Source organism: Falco punctatus (assembly GCF_963210335.1).
Source record: "Falco punctatus genome assembly, contig: scaffold_29, whole genome shotgun sequence".
Taxonomy (NCBI): Eukaryota; Metazoa; Chordata; class Aves; order Falconiformes; family Falconidae; genus Falco; species Falco punctatus.
In genome coordinates, this window is record NW_027660164.1 from 1727126 (window position 1) to 1750535 (window position 23410).

Sequence of the window (23410 nt, forward strand, 5' to 3'; positions counted from 1 at the left end):
GAGATGTTTTCTCTCTGTTTCATGAGTGAAGAACCTGAGTCTGGAGTCACTAGGTGAATTGCTGCCGTCACACAGTGATGCAAAATAGGCAGAAATAGAAATGGGAATGCCTGACTCCACATGTAGAAAAGTTCAGGTTTGGAAGTCTGACAAACAAATAAAAGTTGGTGGTAACTAGTTGCAGCAGGCAGCTTCTCTTGTCCACAAGCATGCTGCATTTGCTATGAAGCAATGCAAAGGAAGGAGCAGAAAAGTTGCTCATCTTCCAAGGAACTCAAATCCCCATGAGAAGATTCAAACGTGTAAATGCCTGCTTACATATTTTTTTTTGAAATTCCCTTTATTTAGTTTTTGTTATTCTTTTCTTAATCTCATCTAAGTTTTTGTTTGATTTAAGCACTCTGTTGCAGTGTAGTCACAGCAACAAGTTTACTTCATTGAGTCTCTTTTTTAGGAATGTAAGATTTAAAAGAAAAGAAAAACAAATTCAGACAAGATAAGCCTTCATGTGGTCCTGACCCAGCATTTATTCATAGTCATGGAGGAGGTGTGAGTGAGGAGTGAGCGCAAAGTTGTTCATGTGCATTTGTCTCCTTGAGTTCACTGGAGGCTCTGCTTGTGCCTGTGACTGTTTGTAGGTATGCCTTTGAGTATGTTGTGTCCAAATACAATGTACATGGTAGAAGAGACCATGTAAGAGTTCTGGTCACAGTGACGCTGAAGTTACAGTTGCCTGCCTGTACCGGCGTTGATCTAGGTAGTCCATGAAACAATCACAGAGAAAGCACAGCAGCACAAACTTCAGTGAGAATTCCCTACACAAACGTAGGTCCGCGTTGATGGAGCTCCTATGTGATGTCTTCTCAGAGTACCAGTGTTAATTTAGGAACATTGAACTATGGCAGACGGGCACTTGCAGTCATATCTGAAACTGCAGTATAGACACAGCTCTGACTAGGGCCTATCTGTACACAGTTTCACATTGCTGTAACAGTAATTGTTCAGAAACATTCCTAGCGGCATTTGCACAGCTCTCTCCTGGGGTGCAGTTTTACTAGTGAAGAGGTGATGCATGCTCATCCCACCATTAGTAGGGCAGTGACTACACTACATCAGTTTCTAGAAGAGGAGAATAAGAACAATACAAAACCTGTCTGCAGAGATGCCCAGTGAACGATTGAAAGACTTTTGAACGTGTCAGCTCTAATTAATGTGTTTGACAGCTGTAAGCCAGCTCAGGTGGTGTGTACTTTAGCACCCCCTAAATTGGTCAAGGCATGTTCCACCTAGTGTTTAATTTGATCTTTCTAGCATGTATTAAAAGCAGTCACACCTTGATTGCACTAGACTCTTCTGAAACACTACTTCCAAAGGAGTAGCTAACAAGGTTCACCTGCCTATCCTAAAAAACGTGCTGTTTGTCCACATTTGTATATGCATGTGAATTAAGGGAGAGACCCATGGCTTATTTGTCTGTGGCACTGTTTGATGTTGGGATGGTATGCCTAATGTTATCATCTTTCCAACGGTCACAATTTTTTAATTGTTTTAACCCAGCAACAGATTCCAACCATACCCAGATTCTTGGATAACCAGTTTTTCAGTGTATCTTTTTGTTACTGTGATTGTAGGAGGGAAGGCAGGCAGGAAGTTAGGGAAGTGGAGTAGCACAGAGTATATACACAAGTGTTGGGACACAGCCAAGCTTTAGATTAATACGTGACTGTCGTTTCACCATCTTTTGATACACGGAGTTTTTCTGAGCAGTGGTGCAGAGTGGAGTAGCACAAACAAAGGCTTTAAGGGAAAGAGGGAATCTGGTGGAGGCTTTCTTCTGCATTACATCTCTGGTATCTCAAGTCTTTCACAACAGTTATGAATTAGCAATAAATAACCTCTGAGGACAGAGGAATAGAGAAGGATGCATTTTTAATTGCAGGATGCACAAAGAAGTATAGTAAATAAGTACAGGGAAGCTGTCCAGCAACTGGGACTCCAAAGGTGGCAGCTCTTGCCTTACAATGGTCAGAGAGAACAGTTACTATAACAGCAGCTTTGATACTTAAAGCCTTATTCCATTAGTGATTTCTGTAAATATGTTTTTTACATCATAGAGACATCACTTGAGTATAGCTAAACTTGTTGTTTCCCAAAACCTTTGCAGAGAAGGGCAATCTCTTGCTCTGTTGTGGAGGACTAGAACACTGGAGTGTCACGTCAGTAAAAACTTGCTGTTGGTTTTAAGAGAAATAGGACTGTGCTCTTTAAACTTCTTGTACAGATCTCAAGGTTGATTCTGATCTACATAACCCCAAGACAGCTGAACTTCAACCAGTAAGGAAGAGCGGCGCATCAGTCCTCCTACCATCTCATAGGTTTTCCAGTGCCATGTCCTTTGACAGCACATCACAAAGCAAAATGGTCACTTGGTGCACAGCCAGCCTCCCAGGGCAGTTGCAGGGTGATTCTTGCTGTGCAGTATGTGCAGCAGCGTACAAAGGTCTCTGAGCTGTGGGCCAGGTGACTGTTTACAGTGTAACCAGTATACCAAGTCAGAGAGAGAACAGAAAACGCATTCCCTGCATGTGAAGTTATTCACGATTTAGAAGAATGGAGCAGCTAGTTTAGAGTTAGTCCTTGTCTCCCAGATAAAACTTCCTTCACTTCTCCCCGACATTTAATTCCTCTAGGGTTAGAGTACTGATCTACTGAGACTGGTCACACAGCTATACAGGGCACTTGTAGGGAAGGTGGTTTGGAGAAGACATTTTGTGAAAATAGTTTGATGAGGAGAGAGTTCCTTAAAGCACCATTGACCACCCCCAACCCTGACCACGCCCAACGTCTGACCCTAAACCCGACCCCGACGTCTAACCCTAACCGGCGCCTAACCCTAACCAAGCGCTCCAAGCGCGCGGCTGCAGTACCCAATTCCTGGCCGCCAGGTGGCAGCAGCGCCCCACCAGCCCCGTGCTGAGCACTGGCCGCGCGAGCACTGGGCGGGGTCTCAGCCCAGTTTACGCCACCGGAGCCCGGGAGTGCCCGCTGCGGCTGCGGGGTGCCCTGCGCTCTGCCCTTCGCCCGCTCGCAGCCCAGCCGCTATTACCCGTTGCCTCCGTACTAAAAAGCACCCGCGTGGTTCGAGTGGCTAAATCCTTTGCATCTGACAGCTTTACAGTTGGGTGGCTCTTTCTGCCCGTGCCCCCGGCCCACCAGGAGGGAGCAGCAGCAGCATGGGGAACCCCTGGCACAAGGTGCAGGGGGGGCGGTGCATGGTGGGGTCCTACGGATAAGCCCCGGCGATTGCTGTTGTTCCAGGAGAAATTTAAACAGATGCGGGTACCACTGGGCTTGCTTTAGTCACAACTCAGAGCCGGGCTGCCACCCCAGCGAGTGGCAGGAGCAAAGGGATACAGCACGGCTTAGATATGCTTCTCAAACCGTTGGGATACAGCACGGCTTAGATATGCTTCTCAAACCGTTGGGATACAGCACGGCTTAGATATGCTTCTCAAACCGTTGGTCAACGTCTGAAGTTTTTAGGAGTTTCCTTTGGTCCTGTCAGTTCTGCAAATCCATCACCTGACTGTCCCAGGTGATTCATCTCCTCAGTTCCAGGCTGCTCCTCAGATCTTGATCTTCTTTCTGCCTGCTTTAACTCACACACTCCTTCGAGTACACTTAAGTCTTTGAACAAGCAATTACTATTCCAGTAGACAAATTTTTCCAAAAACACCTGAATTTGAGAACACCTGTGTACACAACTTGATCATCTGTTGTTTCTCTGCTCTCCCACTGATTAACTGGACTGGGCTTTAAACCAGCCTTGGATTAGGGCTACACTAGGGACAAGGCGTGGTTCTGCCACTTAGCTGCTTCAGCACTTGACATTTCCTAATTCAAAATACTTTTTCTCTAACAGACAACACAGAACAAAATGCTAAACCTCCAGGTGTTACAACAAACAAAAAAGCCCCAAACCCTAAACAGTGCCTCTGAACTGTTTCCCTTTCCATCCAACGAGTGGAAACTTCCTCAGTAAATGACAAGTGTCCATGACCACCCAAGTGACCTGTGCTTACTGAGCAGGAAAGCAAACAATACCTTTTCAGCTGGCACATGTATCCAAATATATACCCAAAGAAACTCCGTCAGCGTAACTTGCTAAGAGCTCTGCGATCTTACAGCCTTACCTGTAGTGAGTGCCCCTCTAGGGAACTGCAGAGCTGTGGACTCTCAGACGTACTGGAGCACATCTCTTGCCTGCCTGAAACGTTCAGGAGGCTCTCGGATATCCAGGCAGCAGCAGAAAGCGTTCTGATTTTACAGCAAGGCTGACCACACTGGCAAGTTTTCTTTTGCATGCTCACGCCTGGAAGCCAAACCAGAACAGCTGCACACACAGCAGAGCAATTACTCAGCACACCTACACCAACAGAGCTCTCCTAAAGCACACCTGGAGCCATTCATACCCCAAGTCAACATCTACAGTGGAACTTGGCCACAAGCTTTGACACAATGTCATTTTGGGGTCAAACTGATGCACACCAAAAAATTAGTAAAATGCACCTCCTTCTCTGCCACGTCAGGTATCGTGCTCCTTCAGTTCAGCTGTAACTGTTACATTATTTCCCAAATGCAAAGCCAAACAGAGCAAATATAACCACAGCATGCTCCTTAAAAAGCAGCTCTGCACAGGCAACCGTTCATTGTGTGTGACCAAGGGAAGATGTGACCATGGCCCTTCAAACTTTCGGGATGCCTAGGCAGGACTAAACGGTGCTTGCAAACAAAGAACATGCCTGCTCGTTAAGACAGGCTGGTCAAGTTTACCACCAAAACTCTACATCAGCATTTGCCACCCCTGTCCAGCTTTGGGTAGCCAGAGCTGCACTCGGATCACTTGAAAGCGTCTCCCAGTAGCGGCCAGTACTAAGCTCAGAACTGTACCTCCCTGACACCTGCATGGAGGAAAAATCAGAATGTGCCCCCTTCTCCTTAAGGTGCCTTAGAGCTTGTGACAAGAATTTCATCCACTGCTTGGAAAAGCTCCAAGGTTGCAGCTTAAGGGAACCAGAGTTCCCTGGGTCTCAGAGTAATTCCAGAGCTAAAGCGGTGACAGACATCAGCTCTAGGTCAGATGATACATGCCAGCACTCACCACTGACCCAGGGTGGCAACCTGCTCCCATCCGCTACCTCCTGACCTAGGAAGCCCCTTAGGGAATTACAGCAGCAGTTTGCCAATGGAAAAACCACAACAGCACGACACGGTGACTCAAAGATCTAAAATAGACCCCTTGCGCCTACAGAAGCTGGTGCTAAAAACACAACAGGTGAACGAGAGAACATTAACTGCCATGACTGATACTAGAGCAAACCTCACTGGGCACTTAAGGAGAACAGCAAAACCAGAATAGTAGCAAAAGCCTGCATGCCCAGGACTGTAATAAAAGAAAAAACCCTGCCTGGAGATTGTTATGAGCACAAGTAATACACATCCTCTTCAGTTGCGATCTGAGTTAAGACAGACAACAAATATCACAACACACCCATATTGATTAGTTGCAACAGCTCGCCTCTCACCGTGTCTGTTATGGGTCACAGGTTCTCCCGCTTGTCTCAGCTACGTTGGGCACCAGTTGCTGTAGCTGGAGCCCAACTCAGGCAGCCTCACACAGGGCACCCGCTGCTGCAGCACAAGCAAGCTATCAGGCTGCAATAAGGCTTTTACCATCACTCAGATTCTGCTGTCTGTGCTGTTTCTCCTTCCTCCAGGGATCAGATCAGATCAGATCAGATCAGATCAGATCAGATCAGATCAGATCAGATCAGATCAGATCAGATCAGATCAGATCAGATCAGATCAGATCAGATCAGATCAGATCAGATCAGATCAGATCAGATCAGATCAGATCAGATCAGATCAGATCAGATCAGATCAGATCAGATCAGATCAGATCAGATCAGATCAGATCAGATCAGATCAGATCAGATCAGATCAGATCAGATCCACCCAACCCCCTCTCCCACACTCCTCAGGGCTATTTAACTACTTAGCAGGAACGAGCTACAGCTGCTCATCATCCATGTCCCTCAACCCACTGCCTTGGAGGCAAGGTCACAGCTGCATGTTATCAATACTCATCAACCCTCTGCCTTCACTCCTCTGCACTCCAAGAAATTGCGGGGAAGACAGTGACAGAAACCTGTGTTGGAACTAAGTGCCTGGTCAATGCCTCCAAGTAACAGCAGCTGTGACATCCAGACAGACTGTGAAGGGACAGATGGATCCAAGAATTAAATTAGGGAATGAGGTAAGTAAAAGGCACAGAGAAACAGAGATCTCTGAGTTCTGGAGAGTATATTTTGATGTACCCAATTTCTGGTTTTGTGGCTCAGAAAGAACAGAGCCCAGGTTTTGTCGCAGCAGTTATATGGCTGCAAAGGGAAGGCGAGAGCCAGCAGCAGAACTTCCTGGAACCTTCTGTGTAGGAGCAGCGGCCAGACGTTTTCAGTTTCGGAGCAGGGCTCCGTGGGAGTGACAAAGTGAGGGGACTGTTTTGTGGCCGAGAAGGAAAACCATGACACCACCATACAGGAAGCAATTCCATTTTAATAGTCTCCAAAGTGTCACGGTTCGAAAGGAAGAACAATAGGGTAAGAGCACGAATATGCAGCCAATACCGACAGAAGCAGCGTTGGTAAGCTTCTCAATATTGCTTTTTGGTATTTCACAGGGAAAAACATTGAGCCTAATATTTCTCATCTGTAGAGTTCTTGGGGGCTTTGGGGAGAAGGAAACTGACACTCTTACTAGGTTGTCTGAGAATCACAGTTTACGGTTACTCAGTGTCTTCTGGTCTCACAGGATGAGGCAGAGGTATAATTGATTTCTTCTCTGTAACTCTGCAAAGAGCTTTCCTCGTACCTATGGCAAAAGAAAATAATGCTATTATGAAAGACAGTCATTGCACAAAGCCACATTAAGTGACTTCTCTATTACGTTAAGATCATTTTTCAAGAAGATTTACTAGAATATCTTGAGTTGCAAGTGACCCATAAGGATTCATCAAGTCCAACTCCATGCTCCTTGCGGGACTACCTGAAACTAAACCATATGACTAAAAACATCATCCAGATGCTCCCTAAGCTCTTGACAGGTTTGGTGCCCTGACTGAACGCCCTTTCAGTGGATAAGATTTTCCTAATGTCCAACCTGAACTTCCCCTGACGCAGCTTCATTCCGTTTCCTGCAATCAAGTTTCCTAACTGATGTACTCTTCAGTAGGAAAAGCTATCTAAAGCAGAATACAGAATCCCATTCATCAACGACTATCTGAACTTGTACAAGCCCAGGAACCCTCAACACAAGAACCTTTCCATTCAACTTAAGGCACAACAACCACTTACCGTAAGCATCTTCATCTGGCTCTCCACTGCTAGCAGAGTAGCGCTCCGATACTGCCCGGTACACACGGTAGCTGAGCTGCTTATACATATTTACTGCAACCCGATTTGATACTCTCACAAAGAGATCGACGAAAAATCCACCCTTTCTTTGGAAACATAAAACCAAAGAAAAACCACAGTAAGAAACAGCAGGTGAATGTATTGCTAAATAACCCATAACTTGTAATCTGACCAAGAGCAGGTCTGACGATGTCATATGCTAATCAAACACCTTTCACACTGCAGTAACAGATGCACTCCTTTCCCAAGGGACAAATCCGGTATAAGTTCAGATTTTATTCTATTTTTGTCATATAACCATTCTTTTATACCAGCCCGTACGTTCAAAATTATGAACAGGAAGAACAGGGCAAGCTAAGCACTTGCACAGGTCTCATTGCACATAAGAAATCTTTCATTAAAAAAAAAAATCATCTAAAAATCCACATTTTCAATTGCATTGGCTTAGGGACTGCCTCCTTCAATGTGTGTGGCAGGGGGCAGTGGCGGAACGGGTCACAAAGTTCAGTCACCTAACACAAGGCAGCCCTTCTCCTCACAAGGCAGATTCCTCAATGTGCAATTTTCCCATTTTACCGATTACAATGGGGTTGCCCTACCACCATGAGTTCAGGACATTTCCCTGTGGGTTCATCTGATGCTCAATTAAATCTTCAGCAAGTACAAGCAGCCAAGCATGACAAAAAGTAAGCTAAGGTACTGTCTGCCATACAGAATTGGTTCCAAGGCTGCCTGCAGGAACTGCAAAAATCTCACGATCACTGAACAAGCACGCTGGAGACCCTACGGGAAAGTGTTGACCCTCCATGAAACTCTCTTGCTGTCAAGACAAGGACCTTTTTCTATCCAGTATCTCTATTAGAATTCAGGCTACACCCTACTCATTCTGGCAAGTTAGCTTTCATAGAAACCCTGAGATCTTACACCGCCACATGACAGTTTTAGTCTTGTTCTCTAATTACAGGGAATCCTCAGCGAATCAGAACACTACTTAAAGCAAAATTCCGGGTCTCTTTCATGCAAGTCAAATACCTAAGCCATGTCCGTTGAGAGGTTACTTTTAGAAGATTAAAGATAAGCATGGTACTCACACTTCTGAATTTTCTCCCAGTAGTTCCATCAATTTAGCAGCCAAACCCAGCTGTTGAAATTCCGGTGCAACAGAGAGAGCAGTAACATGTCCGTGCCACTCTTCCCCAGCCACAGAGCCTTCCGCTTTACCCAGTACTGCGAACGTACAGAGCATCAGAGCAGTAAGGAGCACCTTGGGAATAATGCACCACACGCAGCCACACGACTTTACAAAAAACCAAGCAGTCTACAAACAAACATTGCGATGATTGTGGTAAAGGCTTAAGCAGCGATTCTATGCTATTACTCAGTGATTCAGCAGCCACTAAGTTTCATTTTGATGCAGTATTACAGTTTTTTCTTTGTTAGTATAAATAAATAAATGGATCTCCACAAATTCATTGTTTGAGGCGTGACTTCCAAATGCAAGTTTTAAGCAATTCTCTTGAGTCTTTAACTGAGCGGAATTCACGACTGAAGGAATGGAGGGCTAGAAGCCCAAAACTAACTCACCATCCCAGCAATTACTGAAGACTTTTTTTGACTATGGGGCAATAGAGCTTGGGACGCTTTGCCAATGTGGCAAGAGAAAGCAAAGGCCCTGGAAACACTGGACGTTTAAGGAAAAATAAAAAATAAAAGCAGGGATGGGTGTGTGTTCTTCATAGTTCCTCTCCTTTCTACACAGAGCCAAGCTACTGTTAGCTCATTAATGAATATGCAGACTTCCACAGGGCACTGCTAAATAAGCAACTGATGTGGTGGGTACAGAGAAACCTTCCGTACAGCAAACGCTTTAAGCTTTACTGTTAAACACTTCATTTCCTGGGTCCCTACAAAGACTCCCATTCTGTGCCCACCTTCTCAAACCTGCCAAAAGAAGGGGAATAAAAACAACTGGAAGGAACAAATACATATATATACATATATATATATATATACACACACACACATATATATATATATACACACACATGTAAAAACACGGCGAATCTCTGTAATTAAAAAAATTAGGAAAGGATGCAATCATCCAAGTAATGAGGAGTTAACTGATGCGCTGCATCGGACAGTCTTGTCAAACTCATGCTGGTGAAACTAAGCTCATACCAGTTGGTTTACTGAAACACTTGTCATTTTGATTCAAGTATATGTATGCTAAGACATTCGGCTATAGAGTGAGTGCAAGAAAATACATTTTTGCACACTACAGCAAGAGACCTGCAAAGGGCCACGGTATAATATGCTTCAAAAGAGTCTGTGGTACAAGAAATTCAGCCTCATGGGCTGCTGGCTCAAACACACTGGTGGAACACTCTGTATAACTGGCCATACGCACGGTTTACACGGAGTGTTGTATGCAATGCACATGTTTAACTAGGTATTTATGGTTTAAGACTTGTTTTAGCTCCTAAGGCAGGCAGCCAGCAAAGATGTTTTCAAGAGTTAACAAGGAACAGAAATTAAAGGAGTTGCTGGTTTTAAGAAGCTGACTCATCATTGTTTTGAAAAATGGCACCATATGGATCACTGTTAATGCGCTTGTAGACAAAGCGAAAGACCTTGGGTTGCGGGCAGCTGTGCAGCTTTGTCTGAATCTTCTGAGGGTAGGTATCTTCTGTCAGTTGCTGCCGGGTGTCATCAACAAAAAGAAACAGGCTATAGTCTTCTGGATTGTCCACCCTAAACTTTTCAGCACAAAGCTGACATGCATCTGCGGTAGTGATGTAGGGTCTTACTAGTAAGGTCTTTCCTGTACACGCACTGTTAACTTCCTGGAATGCAACACGAAGGTAGTTCTGTAGAAGGAGAAAACAGACATCAGAAACAAAACCTCCAAACCTCATCCTCTGAAAACAGGAAGCTCAGCAACAAACAGCAATCCTCTCTATGTTCTAGTTGTGAAACGCACACCAGTGATTCCTGTACATTACAGCCACCTTGTGAATTGACGTTGGTGATAAGACTGTGGCAGGCATAACAAATTCATAAGTTGACATCCTCCTTTCCTTGGCTCACATTCTAACCCTGCAATTACAAACGAACAGATAGCAGTCTTAAAGCCCCATTGAAAACACCAGTGGTTTTAACGGGACTGGGTGTTTGGCCTTACTAGGAAACTAAATGCTGTGAAGCAAAATAAACATCAGAGGCTGTAGGACAAGGCCTCAAGAACAAGAGTCCAAGTACTGTTAGCCTGATGAATAAGACTTGTAGGGCACAAGCCCTGGGAACCAAGGAACAAGCTAACTGCAGACCCCTGAGCCGTTACAGCTGAGGAGGCAGCCAGGCGGACAGAGAAACAAGTAGCCAGATAAGGGAACGGATGGCGCCGATATGTAACTTTGTTAATCAAGAAAGCCGCCTAGAAAGAAACCCCCTAATCTTAGAATAGGAATTGTTGCTATGATAAGGTAAACTAATCGGTTCCTATTGTTTAAACGGTGTGTCTTAAATGTCAACCAATCAGTGTGTAATATGTAGAAGGTAGAGACGTATATAATTGTAAGAAAATCACTAATAAACTGACATCTTGCTTGCATCAAGCTGTGTCCCGTCTCCTCATTCGCCGCAAATTGGTGACCCTGACGTGATCCAGTGAAGGATCCAACGTGGAGGGACTCTTGAATCACCTGAGCGACTTGCAGCGAATCCCACAGTACTTTGAATGAACCGCTGAAAGGAAGCGGGAGCTGGCCTGTAATCCCTCCGGAGTTGAGAGGTGAGCTGTGGGAAATGCGTAATGGGGAATCGGGCTTCATCCCCAGAAAGAGACGTTTATGAGCTTATGAAAGGTCTCCCTAACAAACATGAGAAAAGTATTTCTGGGCATGACCTTAAAGCAATGCTCAAGTGGGTGCAAGTAGATATGCCCGCAGTGACTGCATCTCCAATTTTCACGCGGGAACTTTGGGACGACACAGGGGTGAAATTGTGGGATTCTGCGACAAAAGGCAATACTGAGTCCCACCATCTGCTCTCTTCATGGAGAGTTATTTTTGAAACTATGAAAGCACAAGAAGAAAAGGCAGAGGAAGGAGAGGAAGAGGAGTCGCATGCTCTTTACCAGCCTCTAAGTCACAGTGCTCTAAACCCCTGGGTGTCAATGCAGTTGAGTGTCCGTCAGAGGAAGATCCCTTTGACCCAGGACTGGCAGACCCTGAAAAAGGACCTGATTTATACTCTCCTGATCCATGCGATCTGTGGGCAAAAATAAAGAAACAAGCTTTAAGGGAGGTGGATTTAGAAATGGCTAAGACTATAGTTGCTCCGCTCTTGTACACTCAGGGTCGGGCAGGGGGACCACGATGGGAGGCTCTTTCTTTTTCGGTTGTTAAGGAACTGCGCCGCAAGAGGCAGCATGCCCAAGAGATGATGCTGCAACTGCTGGTCAATACTATTGAAGAGAAGCTTCACGCAATATGTTCATCATAAGGAAAAAGAAAAAAACCCAACCCTCTGCCAGCAACACACAAGGGTGTTGATCCACAGGTTGCTGCACGATAAACCATTCACACTCTTTATGCTGCAGCATGCAAAAGGCAATCCATTTTCATGCAGGACATTTCCATCACATTAACCGATGGCAACTTAGTGTCTGAGCCTGATGTAACCAAATTTCATCTAACAGGCTTAGAGGGAGGCAGAAAGAAAATTTACTCTGCAACATTAAAGTAAATCCGTATGATCACGAGGCAAAAGCTGGATCTTTTTTCTCTGCTGAAATTCACACATGTGCACAACTGATAACATAGATTAATTCTAAACAAGCCCTACAAGCAAACGCAGTTCTATCTTTCAAAAAGTATTTAAAAAGTAAAATAAAAAGCAACTGGAAAAAACCACACCCAACCACAAAACACTTTTGGCCACATGAGCAAAGCAGCCTGCCATCACGTGCTTTTTTGCAAAAAACTAACTGCAATTAGAAACTAAAAGCAGTAAAATGAAAGGAGATGGAAAAAATGACAGTAAGAAAGACCTGTTTATTTACTGAGCTGATACTTACGTTTGTACGCTGAATAAATTAAGCATGCTAAATCACAATGGCAAAAATTCACGTTTCCTAAGAACAAGCTGTTAAAAGCTAAGACTGAGAAGAATGCTCATATGACTTCAGTTCCAAAGAGCACTCTGGGTTTTTAATAAACTTTTGATAGCTTGCAGACTGAAACACTGGAACTTTGCAACAGCTTTTAAACCATTAGGACTGAGCAGAACTAATCCATTTTTGTTAGCCGGTGTGAAGAAAAAATAAATAAAAAAAATCAAATCAGCTCTAAATAAGGCAAAGCACACTACAGTTTCAATTTCTAACGTAGCTAACACACAGAAGACCTGTTTTTCGATGCTTCTAGATGGACAGGATTGCTTCAAGGAGAGGCTGAGGTTTGTGCAAATGCCTGTAACTCATATAGTAAGTATCAAAATTCTTTATGCAGTATCAGCAAGTTGTATTTCATCATCATCAAAATACCGGATTTTTTGCTTTTCCATCCTTTTGAAGGAGGGAGGATGAAGGCCTTTCCAGGACCCAAAAGCTGGTGGTAAGGCTGTGAGACAGCACCACAGACATGTAGTGACCACATCCTGGTTCAATGTGGGAAAGATGAGTTGAGCTGAAGCTGTGTTACACATACCTTGTAGGGAAGGTGCTTCATGTCAGGACTGCAGATGTGGAGAAGGGAGATGGAAAACTGGCATTCTGGGCAGGCAGCAAAGTGCTTGAATTTGTGCCAAGCATAGCCTGGAAGCGGAGCGACCTTACTGATTTGAGGCTCTCTTTCAAAGAGTCAAAGGAGCAGCCCTGGACACAGCTGGTGCCAGCTCTTCCTGTGCTCCCCTGCATCTTCCAGCATCCAGCACGGCGTCCAGCTGTACAGGTAGCTTGGCTGAAGTTCAGTTGCTGAGGAAGAGAAGGTGAAACTGAATACAAGATCCTGCTGAAAAATATCTTCTGTCATTTAGTCATCCAGCAGAAATACAAAGGTGATTAATTTTCCTATTAAGCGTAATATTTTGCTAGAAAGAACAAAGACTCAAGCTACTTGAATGTGACACCTAACTACAGGTAAGCAGAATATAAAATGGATCCCAGTAAGATGGACTAGCTTTGTGCGCTTGCCACAGTTTGGAATTTCTGTTTGTCAGTTCTCCTGTTCCTAAGAGAGGCATATTGTGGGAGACTGCTGCTTTTCCCAGCTCCTTCCTGTTCAGTGATGTGCTGTGGTTGTTTGCATGGACACTGATAAAACAGAAGGAGCCGCAAGTGAAAGGTTTAATTACCTCCTGATGACCCCATACCTTCGTTTATCAAGCTCTTAGCTCCATCATAACTTATTGACGGTTGTTGTTAGCCTCTCCAGCAGCTTTGCACTGTGGTATGGACTGTAAACAACCAGACACAAAGGAGTAAATCCCTTCTTCTCGATTCCAACATCCTCCTTGCTTCAGTTCGCAAACTGATGCATCTGGACAGACAGCAGCACGCCTATCTACGTAACAATCTTTTCCTATATGAAAGGCATGCAGACTTGGTTTTAAAAGATAAAGTAATCCCGACTGTTTTGTTATTCTTCAGTTGGAGTTACTGCCCTACTCTGAAAGAGCAGTAAGAAATGGGAGGGGGGAGAAAAAAAAAACACAAAACAAACTACAAACATGAAGACATCCACAATACAGAACTCTACTCCTTGCTTAAACTTTCAAATTGTAGGCAAGCTTTTCTGCCAGGTCTCCTCTCTATTACCCACGGTAAGCCACCAATCGCTACTGGGGAGTTGTGATGATTTATACCACTGGAAATCTGGGTTTGTTCTTTTTAACAGCAAAGCGTACAAAGAAGCTGAATCTAAAATACAATTTGGTCTGTCCTCGCTCTGCACGACTTAAATACAAAGGACAGTGGGAAAGCTCCATTATTTAGTGTTTCCTTTATACCATCATAACCACACTCTGTTATGAAGTGGAAAGACTTTGAAACAGAGGCAAATTTGCCAGCCATCTTCTCAGCACTGCTTCACACCACTTGTGGCCCCAAGGAAATCATTATGAATCATACTTCTCAAATGGAGATTTCCAACAAAACAACCATCCCCTGGGCTTTTTTTCTCTTCAGCCTAAAGCTCTACCTGAAAATCATCAACTGAAGGCATTGTTCTGTTAGTTGTCCTCCTCTTGTGCCATTGCCGGAGAGTATCTCTAGCTTCTGAACTCAGCAGCTGGGCAGCCTGGTCTTCCTGGAAGTTCTTGATCAGCAAAAGTGCTCCATAAGCACTTGCCAAGGAATATCCTCCTGTGAAGGACAGCAGGGGAAGAACAATTCACAGTGGTTGCAAACACCACGCCAGTTCCAACGGGTCACAGTCAAAAGTACAAACGATTTCTGGGTGTTTTTTTTTAATAAACAGACGCACACATACACGAAAGTCACTGCATTCTATGGCCAAAATATTTATACGTAAAGAAAAACAGCTTACTTGCCTGCAAAATACTGGACAGTGTGTTCTCAGCTGCTAAGAGCCATGCAGTGGTTGCCTGGGCTCCATATTATCAAAGTGGTGCAACAGTATCCATCTCTGGGTCCGCTAGCGCTGGGGGTGGCCGGTTATTTAAATGACCAGTGTCGCTCCTTTACTCCTGAGTGTTTTTACAAAGGTGGAACATGAGTTTTCTTCTAAACAGTTTCCAAACAGCGATTTGTTTTCTTCCTGAGCTTCAAGCGGGGATCAAACACACACAGCTGTTTAAACGACATAAAAGACCATCTACCACTGTTCAGGAACTTAAAAGTGACCCCCTTAGTGGCAACAAAGCAATGACCGAGCGTGTGATTTGTACCTGGAAGCATCCCAAAGGTTTTGCTTTTGTTTTTAAAAGGCAGGCTGTGTTTGTTCACCTATGTCCAACACTACATCCAACTAGTTCAGGAGGCAGCGTGTACAGCTCTCCAGACTTCACCTTTATTACATGAGTGGAGAACAAAGTACAGCCACAACAGAGTTGCCGATGTACAAAAGGAGCTGCAGGTCACAAAGGAAAAGGACTCTCAGCAGGAGGCAACAGTCCTCAGCAACCAGGAGAAACAGAAGACAGGCTATCATATATTTCTCTTGTTCTTTAAGTAAACTATTTGAGTGGGAGCGTTCAATTAAGAGGCAGCGCGGTCTATTTGTGGAGTCATTCAGAGATGCAGTCTATGCTCACAGTAGTGCTTTCTGTATTACTGACAGCATCCTCTCGCTTTCAGCTCTGTGATGAGTTCAATACGTGGAAGACACGCAAGACCCACCAGACAAACTGGAAAATACATTTACATTTGAACGGCACAACCCCAAAGCACTAAACAATTTTTCCTGCACCGTACAGTTTAACTAGTGCACAGACAGGGCCAGCCAATAGATGAATGACTTTTGCTACATTAAAAACGACACGACTTAACAGCCCAGTAAATATTTCTGCCTTTCAAGCGTGTTAATGATCTCCAGCTTCACATCTCAAGTATTTTCTGTCCTAAGATTCCTGAACAATGCACCCTGCACACAAAGCAGGGAACAGACTAGTACTGAACCAGAGGAAACCCGACACAGTTCTGTCATGCATATCGGCATGTAAAAGGATACAGCAATTTCAGCAACCCAAGAGATAGCAGAAATGGGACGTATACACATATACTTAACTCACAGCTGAGCTTGGTCACAAGAACCTTTGAAACTTCCTCATAAACTGATAGATTCTGGGGCCTACCAAGGGCTGGCAGAATACCTCTTTGTTAAAACCACCACCGTGAAAACAAAGGAGGGAGATTTCCTTGCCTCTAGCAGACTTCAGCCATTGTTCAAGAGTGCCTTAAGAAACATATTCCTAGGCCTCATAAAAATACTCTGTGAGAAGCAAGTATCGGGCATAAACCAGGATCATGAAGGGGGGCAACATTCTCAAAAGCACTCTCCCCAGAGGGGCAGAGAATTCCCCCAAAGATTTTACAAAGCACCTAACCCGGGTCCCATTCCAGGTCTCACAACTCAATTGAATGCTGCAGACCCATACATACTCTCGGGACATTTTCAGGCACAGAAGGATAACCACAGTTGGCACCCGCACAGCCTATGTTTGCTTGCTAAGTCAGGGCGCCTCCTCCTTCTTGGCAGAAAACAACATACTCCCTCCTAAGACGTCGGTAGATTCCCAGGTCACTTGGGGCTGTAACTCTGCAAGCTAACCAGCCTTCTCTTATTTTAAGGTGGAAATAATTACGAGGTTCTCTTCTTACACTACCGCCATCACCGACTACATGACTCCGTCAAAAGGGTTTCTACTCAAACGAGGTGGGGAAGAATCCCCCTTCCCCAGCCCTCCACTCAGTTCTAATAGCAGTTGATTACCTTCTCCATGCAGCAAAGATGGGTCCAGCAATTCCACCATGTATTCAGTTTCAGTATCCAGCTCCAGCGTATCACCCTGGGCCAGCACATATGCCAACACAGGCAAGAAGTCGTCAGCTCCAAACAGCCTCCCTGGGTCAAAGAGAACACAGGCAGCGATAGACAAATCACACCCTTTTACCAGTTTCGGTGTTTGAAAGGAAAGTGTTATTTTGCTGCCTTTACTGACCAGGTTTGTATTACTCTAGAGCCTCTCGTTACGGATGTGCAGCAAAGAGAACATCATCGGACACTTGGTGGGCAGCGTCCAGCTTCATCTTGTACTTCTAACGAGCACAAACTGGATGACGCAGACCTTGAAGCACGCAAGGGAATTTAAAGACTGGGATCACCTTGGTGTCAGCTCAACTGGTGAACTCACAAGAGGTAGCCATGCCAGTCTGGCCTGACCTCCACCCGCACTTCTGTCAGTGGCTAAAAGAAAATCAATGGGCATTTTCTTTATACGTGCACGGACGACGTCCCCTTTCTGGAAGGATCCAGCCACAAGTATCCGTTCCTGAGTCCGAAACCCAGCAGAGAAGCCTGTATATAAAAGCCTATTAGATTTTACATGAAAACTCTGCACATTTCCTTGATGGATCATGGTTAAAAACACCAGTGAGCAAAGCCTCATGTAACTCCCAACTAGCTGGTGAAGCATCATCAGTAACAACAGCACGCAACACACAGAGGCTCTGCTGTACCTAGGTCTGTATGTGTTCCTCTTACCGCATTTAAACTTTCTCTTTAGAAAACGCTATGTGGCTAGATCTCTGGGTCTGGCCAAACTGTGCTCATTGCAGAAGCGGTGTGATGGTCACTTGAAACATCAAGATCGGGAGCCAGTTTAAACTATGGCGAAACTCCAGAGGACTGAAGGGCTGATATTGAAAGTCAGACCAGCTAAGACATACCCTCCAGGTATTACACTATTATATGGCTGAGATTACAGGACAAAGCAGGTACTGGAAACAGGTGCTGGCTCGATGCCACATTTTAAAACTTTACATGACAAAGCAAGACAACCCCAAGGAGCATTCGCTGCATCTTAGCCCAAGCCCCTCAGTACAATGGTTCACCAGAAGCCTCTCAGTACTTTTCTTTTGCATGTTGGGAATACCTTACTCAATGTGATAATACAGTATGGAGAAAAAACCAAAGTTTACATTACTTTGGGCAAAGATTCCTATATACATTTTAAAATGCAGGATTTTGCACAGAAATAAGCCAGGTCTAAGCTCCTGCCCAAATCTTGCCAAAGTGCCTGGGGGTCTTTTACAGCCTCAAGCTTTCACCATTCACCTCAAGTCTCAAAAGAAAGCAAGCATCCTGATCGGCACAGAGCCCAGCTGCAGATTCAGCACTCGAAAGAAAACTGCCAACCACCTGCAGCAGCTTATACTTTCTTAAGAGAAAAAAATCTTCCACTACCACCAGCATTGCTTCACCTTAGCTCGTGACCTACCACGGCAACATATGATAAGATGTCAGGCAATAGAGCTGCACCTATGAATTCATGCTGTCCAGCACAGCGTTTTAACTGTGCCACTGACTAATCAAGCGGGTCTTAACTGGTCTGTGGTTCCATTTCACCATCTAGGTTTCAAGTCACTTTGGGACTCCTGCTACAGCGTAAAAATAGATGTTATTTCTCTTGCAAAAACACAAAGAAATTGTCCAAATGAGAACATTCAGAGGCACAGCAAACCCAAAACACTGGATCAGGGGCTGCTTTCCTCCAGCCATTAACACAGAGCCCTTGTAATTGTCATATTGCATACACACTGCTGAATTACTACAGCTAGATACTGGGTGCATCCTTTATTACGATTTCCAGGAAAATACTAATTTAGAACCAGTGTCAAATTCTAGGCTTACAGGACAGCCTTTCTGACAGCCAAATTCAAATGCCTACAGTCAAGCAAAGCTGGTGGTTGGGGTTTTTTTTTAAGCTGCTTCACAACTCTGCTTCACACTGAATTTGTAAGATGTGCTGCCAGATGCAGAGAGATCAGGAAGGAAGCAGAGAGGAAGAATCCCTCTCAAAAGGGCAAGGAGATGCTACAAGAGCTCCAGGAGGAGGAGACAAAGCTGCAGAATCAGGTGGTCTCATCTCCTCCACCAAAACACAACCCCAGGTTTAGAAAAACAATGACCTTGAACCACAAGAAGCACCATACCTGAGTTATTCTCCATAACAGTATAAATCAATTTGCAAACTCTCAGCAGCAGCATGACTTTCTTTTCAGGTGAATACATCTTCTGCGTGGTCACAGACTTTCAACATCCACATAGTCTGGTGTTGGAACAAACACGCCCAGTTCCTGAGGATTCCTCTGCCACACCACCTGAAGGTTTTCCTTCAGTTGTTTCCAAAAACCATCTGCAGTATGAAACACTTTCAACATTGCTTCATTATGGCTCTTCAACGGCTTCAGAATGCGCTTATGCATGGCCTTCTCCAGGACAACATCTGCAACGGGAAAACACAAGTTGAGCTGTCTTCCTCCTCTAGAGCAGAGCCAGTAGTAACAACCACTCCCAAGAGACACTGTAGAGCAAGACCTACTTGCTAAGGCTTAGTTATTACAGAAGCTGAGTCTCCAGATGTTTGTCAACAAGAAAATAAAAGGCAGAACAGAATCTGTATTCCATTTTAATTTCTGACAACGTGGGAAGTACAAAAAAAAACACAAAGGCAGACTACAGATTGTCACAACAAAAAAAAAAAAAAAAAAAAAAAAAAAGAAATAAACCCCAAAACAAAGCAGCAAGCAAGCAGCAGCTCCAGTTAACTGTTTCTTTTGTTGGCCAGAAGTGTCCCGGTTTTATTTTACTTTGAGCTTAGACTTTAATTCTGAAACTTGAAGCATAACACAGTCAAAACCCTAACTTTTGTCTGCTTTGGCATGAAAGCCCATCTTTTTTTGCATGGTTTCCGTCAGAAACTATAACTCACCCAGGGTCTCCTAAAACTTGGCTCAGCTTTAAGATCTTTATGATGCTGGACAGATTACGGGCACTAAACTATAAATGAAAACCAAGCTGCATTTATCCAGCTTCAGATTTCATCATGCAAGCTTATATACAGCTTCGTCATCAAGTCTGAAGTTCTTTGTTTGGCAATAGTGTGCACATGGCACAGTAACCTCTCAGTTATTTTTCTTTTATTCTTGTTTTACTCAAGGTTTTCTTTAACAGTCAGTCTCCATTTCCAAGGTACAGAACACATCAACAGAGAAAGCTCTTTGGTAAATATTTTCTTTGAAAACCTTTACTTTGTAAGTGAATTTTCTCTCCCACTCAGCCTCCCTATGACAACATAGCTTACATTAATAATTAGCTTATATCCATTATTTGTACTATAGTGAACCGCCACAAGCACAATAGAAACTAAGGACCCTTCAGCCTGGCCACAGCACAAACACCCTGGCGATGGGGCAGGACCAGAGCCCAGACTAGGCAGATGTATTAGGGGAGCACAGGGACCGAGAAGAGAAAGAGGAGAGGCCGTGTCACCACTAGATCACACATTTATACAGGCTAACAGTGGACATCCCTGCTGCTAGTGGCAACTCAAATGTTTCATTAAACCTCATGCCCTTTCCAGGTTCTTTCCCTGTTCTTATATGTTTCTCCTAGACCAGTCTCTTTTTTTCTCCCCCCGGCCTGCCCTTTTTGGGGGTGGTTTTTTTTTTTGAAATTGCAGGCTATTCCTAAGGCTTGGGATTTACACACACACACACTCCCCTCCAAATAAACATTACCTACTACTTTCGTTTTCTTGCTTTTGCTTTATGTTTTCATTTATTTTATCCTTGTGTTCAACCAATTTTCCTTTTGTGCCTTCAGACTGCTCTTTCTCATACAAACACACTCCTCACCTTACGGTGTCTTTGCTTCACATGTAGCATTTATTCTGTACTTGTCTGGCACACAATTCCCAAATGTCCAACCCTATTGGGAGCTCCCATCTCCCCTGTCCCAATTCTGCTGGGGCTTTGGTAGCTTCTCTTACTATTTTCCCCTTCCGAGATCCTGATGGAGGTGGCAAAGCCATGTCTGCTTCATTCCCAGACGCTTCAAACACATCTAGGTGCTCTCTCACGGAGCCTGCAAAAAGGTGGAAAGAGTGAATGTGAGGAGCAGCACTTGCCCTCTGATTTTCTATAGCCACCAGTAAAGGCATAACCAGTCTGACACATGGTCTTGATGGCCTGTCACACAGCGTGAAGGGCAGATCTAGCTTCCCACCAGACCAAAGCCACCAATTATACATAACAAGCGGCAACATTTCAGATGACTGATCTGGTAGAGCCACACAATCACCATTGACAGCACTACCAAACCCAGCCAGGAAAGCAGAAGCATCACCCTTCTGCACAGTGATAGAAACTGCCTCTCCCTGCTATCAGAGCCATCCTCAGGGCTCACAGGGCAGAAATATTTTTCCACCAAGAAAAATGCACAAATCTCACCCACTGGTATGTTAGCTAGCTGAATTTCTAGAGCAGGAGTCCTCAAACTACGGCCCGCAGGCCAGATACAGCCCCCCAGGGTCCTCAATCCAGCCCCCAGTATCTACAGACCCCCCCTGCCCCTGCCAGGGGTTGGGGGGGAGGGGGCAGGGAAGGGAACCAAGCAACTGCAGATGACTGCCTGCCACTTCATCTGCACGCCGCCCCCCTGTTTAAAAAGTTTCAGGACCCCTGTTCTAGAGGGTACACATAGTTCCTTGATAGCTTCGCTGATTTTTATTTTATTTTTTTTACAGTTCAGCTTGCTTCCTTTATTTATACTGCCTGTTCAGTTTTCTAAGAAAAGTGAAACGGTCAAATGCTTTGCTTGTAAGTGGAACATCTCTGCAGTTTGCATTCCAAGTGCCTATCTCATTTAAGTCAAAATTAAAGCAGTCTGTGCCACCAAGCACTGGATTAAAGAACTCTCTATGCCCACGTTAACTCCCACAGGCTTCCACTGGACATGACTAGTTAACATCAGACATCCTTCCCCTCAACAAAGCGGGGTCATCACCACATCTGGTCACAGGAGGCTCAATAAACTGTAAAGAGTTCAGCACAGATCCCCAGAGCCCTTGGTCCAAAAACAAGGGAGCACCTAGCTTAGGATGGGACATCGGAAAACTCAGTACACTTCTCCGATCCTCTTTATAGGCTCCAGCCCAGCTGGTTCAGCTGCTGCCTGCAGCATCAGCACAGAGGGAGCTGCAGAAACCGTCCCTCCCCAGAGGCTACGGGAACTGGACGTGGCAGGCAGGGAAAACTCCTCCATAGAGCCCCAGTCCCTGGTCGGGGCCAGGCTTGTTACCTGTAGGCAAGAAGTAGAAGCCTCGAGCCTTCTGCCCTCAACCCTCGCTTAGTGCTGCTCCCACAGCTTCCCGTGCAGATGAGCATCGCAGGAGGCGTTATTTCACATTGACAGTTTGTCACGGGCTCCAAAAGCAGTGCCTGCAAATTGCTCCGAAATGTACTTGATCACACTCCACATTTACTCTAAAAACTTAAATCTGAAGCAGCACAGAGAAACAGAGCAGATAACTCACATGGCTGTGCTCAAAGCTCTGAACAGGGTCTAAATACTTATTGCTGAAGGCTGTTCCTAATGGTTTCTGTGCCGTTAAGGCAATCGGGTAAACAAAAACAGGACAGAACATTGAGTAAAGCATCCTTCAGTGCTGTCCAGTGACTCTGTTACAGCTAATAGGAATCAAATGAAATAAAGGACATAGCCTCTCTTTGGAATCGCAGCCGTAACTGCCTTGGCTCCGTAAGGGCAGACCGAGAGAGACTGTCATTTTAATGCAGCACGTTTGCACAGAACTAGAAAATGAGGAGGTGACTAAGACATGACAGTGTGTCTGAGGCGGTTGTTGTTCTAAAAAACAAAACAAAAAATCACAACTAAAAAAGCCCACCAAACCAAACAAAAAACCCCACCCCAAAACATTTTATTCTCCCTCGTGAATTCTTGGAATAGGCATAAGAACCACAGAGTTCTGCCCTCAAATTAAAAGTGGCAAATTCCAGCAAGTTGAAGCGGCCAACAACACAGCAAGATTGATAAACACTGGAATTATTTCTCAATGGTCAATAAACAACCCTACGTATCCTAATTAATAGAAAACCTATAGAAACGTTTAGATTATTATGAAAGCCTGGAAGGACAGCATTTCTAGTAATCTGGGTCCTAGACCAATATTCAGTGTCAGAAGACACCTATAAGCTGTTTATCCTTTCTACTGAACTGCTGTTACTGCTGCCTTTCAGAGAAAGGTGTTTCTGGATCCGATCCCCCAAATCAATTCCCAGCTAGCAGTTTTCACTGATTAAATAAAAAAAAGTATAGGAGGGTCATCCCCCCCAGGCAAATGAGCATCTAAGTTCTGAACTGAGGACTGATTCGTTGCATATGAACATCTCTGTA

The 23410-nt window shown here is 44.6% G+C and overlaps 2 protein-coding genes and 1 long non-coding RNA gene across 3 annotated transcripts in view; all 3 read right to left on the reverse strand.

Annotated features, from left to right (window-relative positions):
* Positions 1–23410, reverse strand: part of LOC308057729 (heat shock factor protein 5-like) — a 310493-nt gene that overhangs the window by 32092 nt on the left and 254991 nt on the right. The gene's annotated exons all lie outside the window — the stretch shown is intronic.
* LOC308057743 overlaps positions 1–23410 on the reverse strand; it is a 158825-nt gene that overhangs the window by 10009 nt on the left and 125406 nt on the right. The window lies entirely within an intron of this gene.
* Positions 7078–21525, reverse strand: LOC308057731 (ras and Rab interactor 2-like). The gene is made up of 6 exons (XM_080411790.1): positions 20851–21525; positions 19147–19439; positions 14672–14835; positions 10280–10339; positions 8564–8699; positions 7078–7558 (listed from the first exon to the last, which is right to left on the reverse strand). Exons 2-5 carry the CDS (start codon positions 19223–19225, stop codon positions 8592–8594), a joined length of 411 nt encoding a protein of 136 aa, XP_080267916.1. The 5' UTR covers positions 19226–19439; positions 20851–21525; the 3' UTR covers positions 7078–7558; positions 8564–8591.

What these genes read in the sequence shown, in the direction of transcription:
- LOC308057731 (XM_080411790.1), bottom strand. Translation starts at nt 19,225, where the DNA reads ATGTATTCACCTGAAAAGAAAGTCATGCTGCTGCTGAGAGTTTGCAAA. An exon ending in CTTCAGTTGATGATTTTCAG is followed by an intron (nt 10,340 to 14,671) that starts GTAGAGCTTTAG and finishes CTCCTTCTACAG; the next exon opens with AACTACCTTCGTGTTGCATT. An exon ending in GTACAGGAAAGACCTTACTA is followed by an intron (nt 8,700 to 10,279) that starts GTAAGACCCTAC and finishes GTACGTTCGCAG; the next exon opens with TACTGGGTAAAGCGGAAGGC.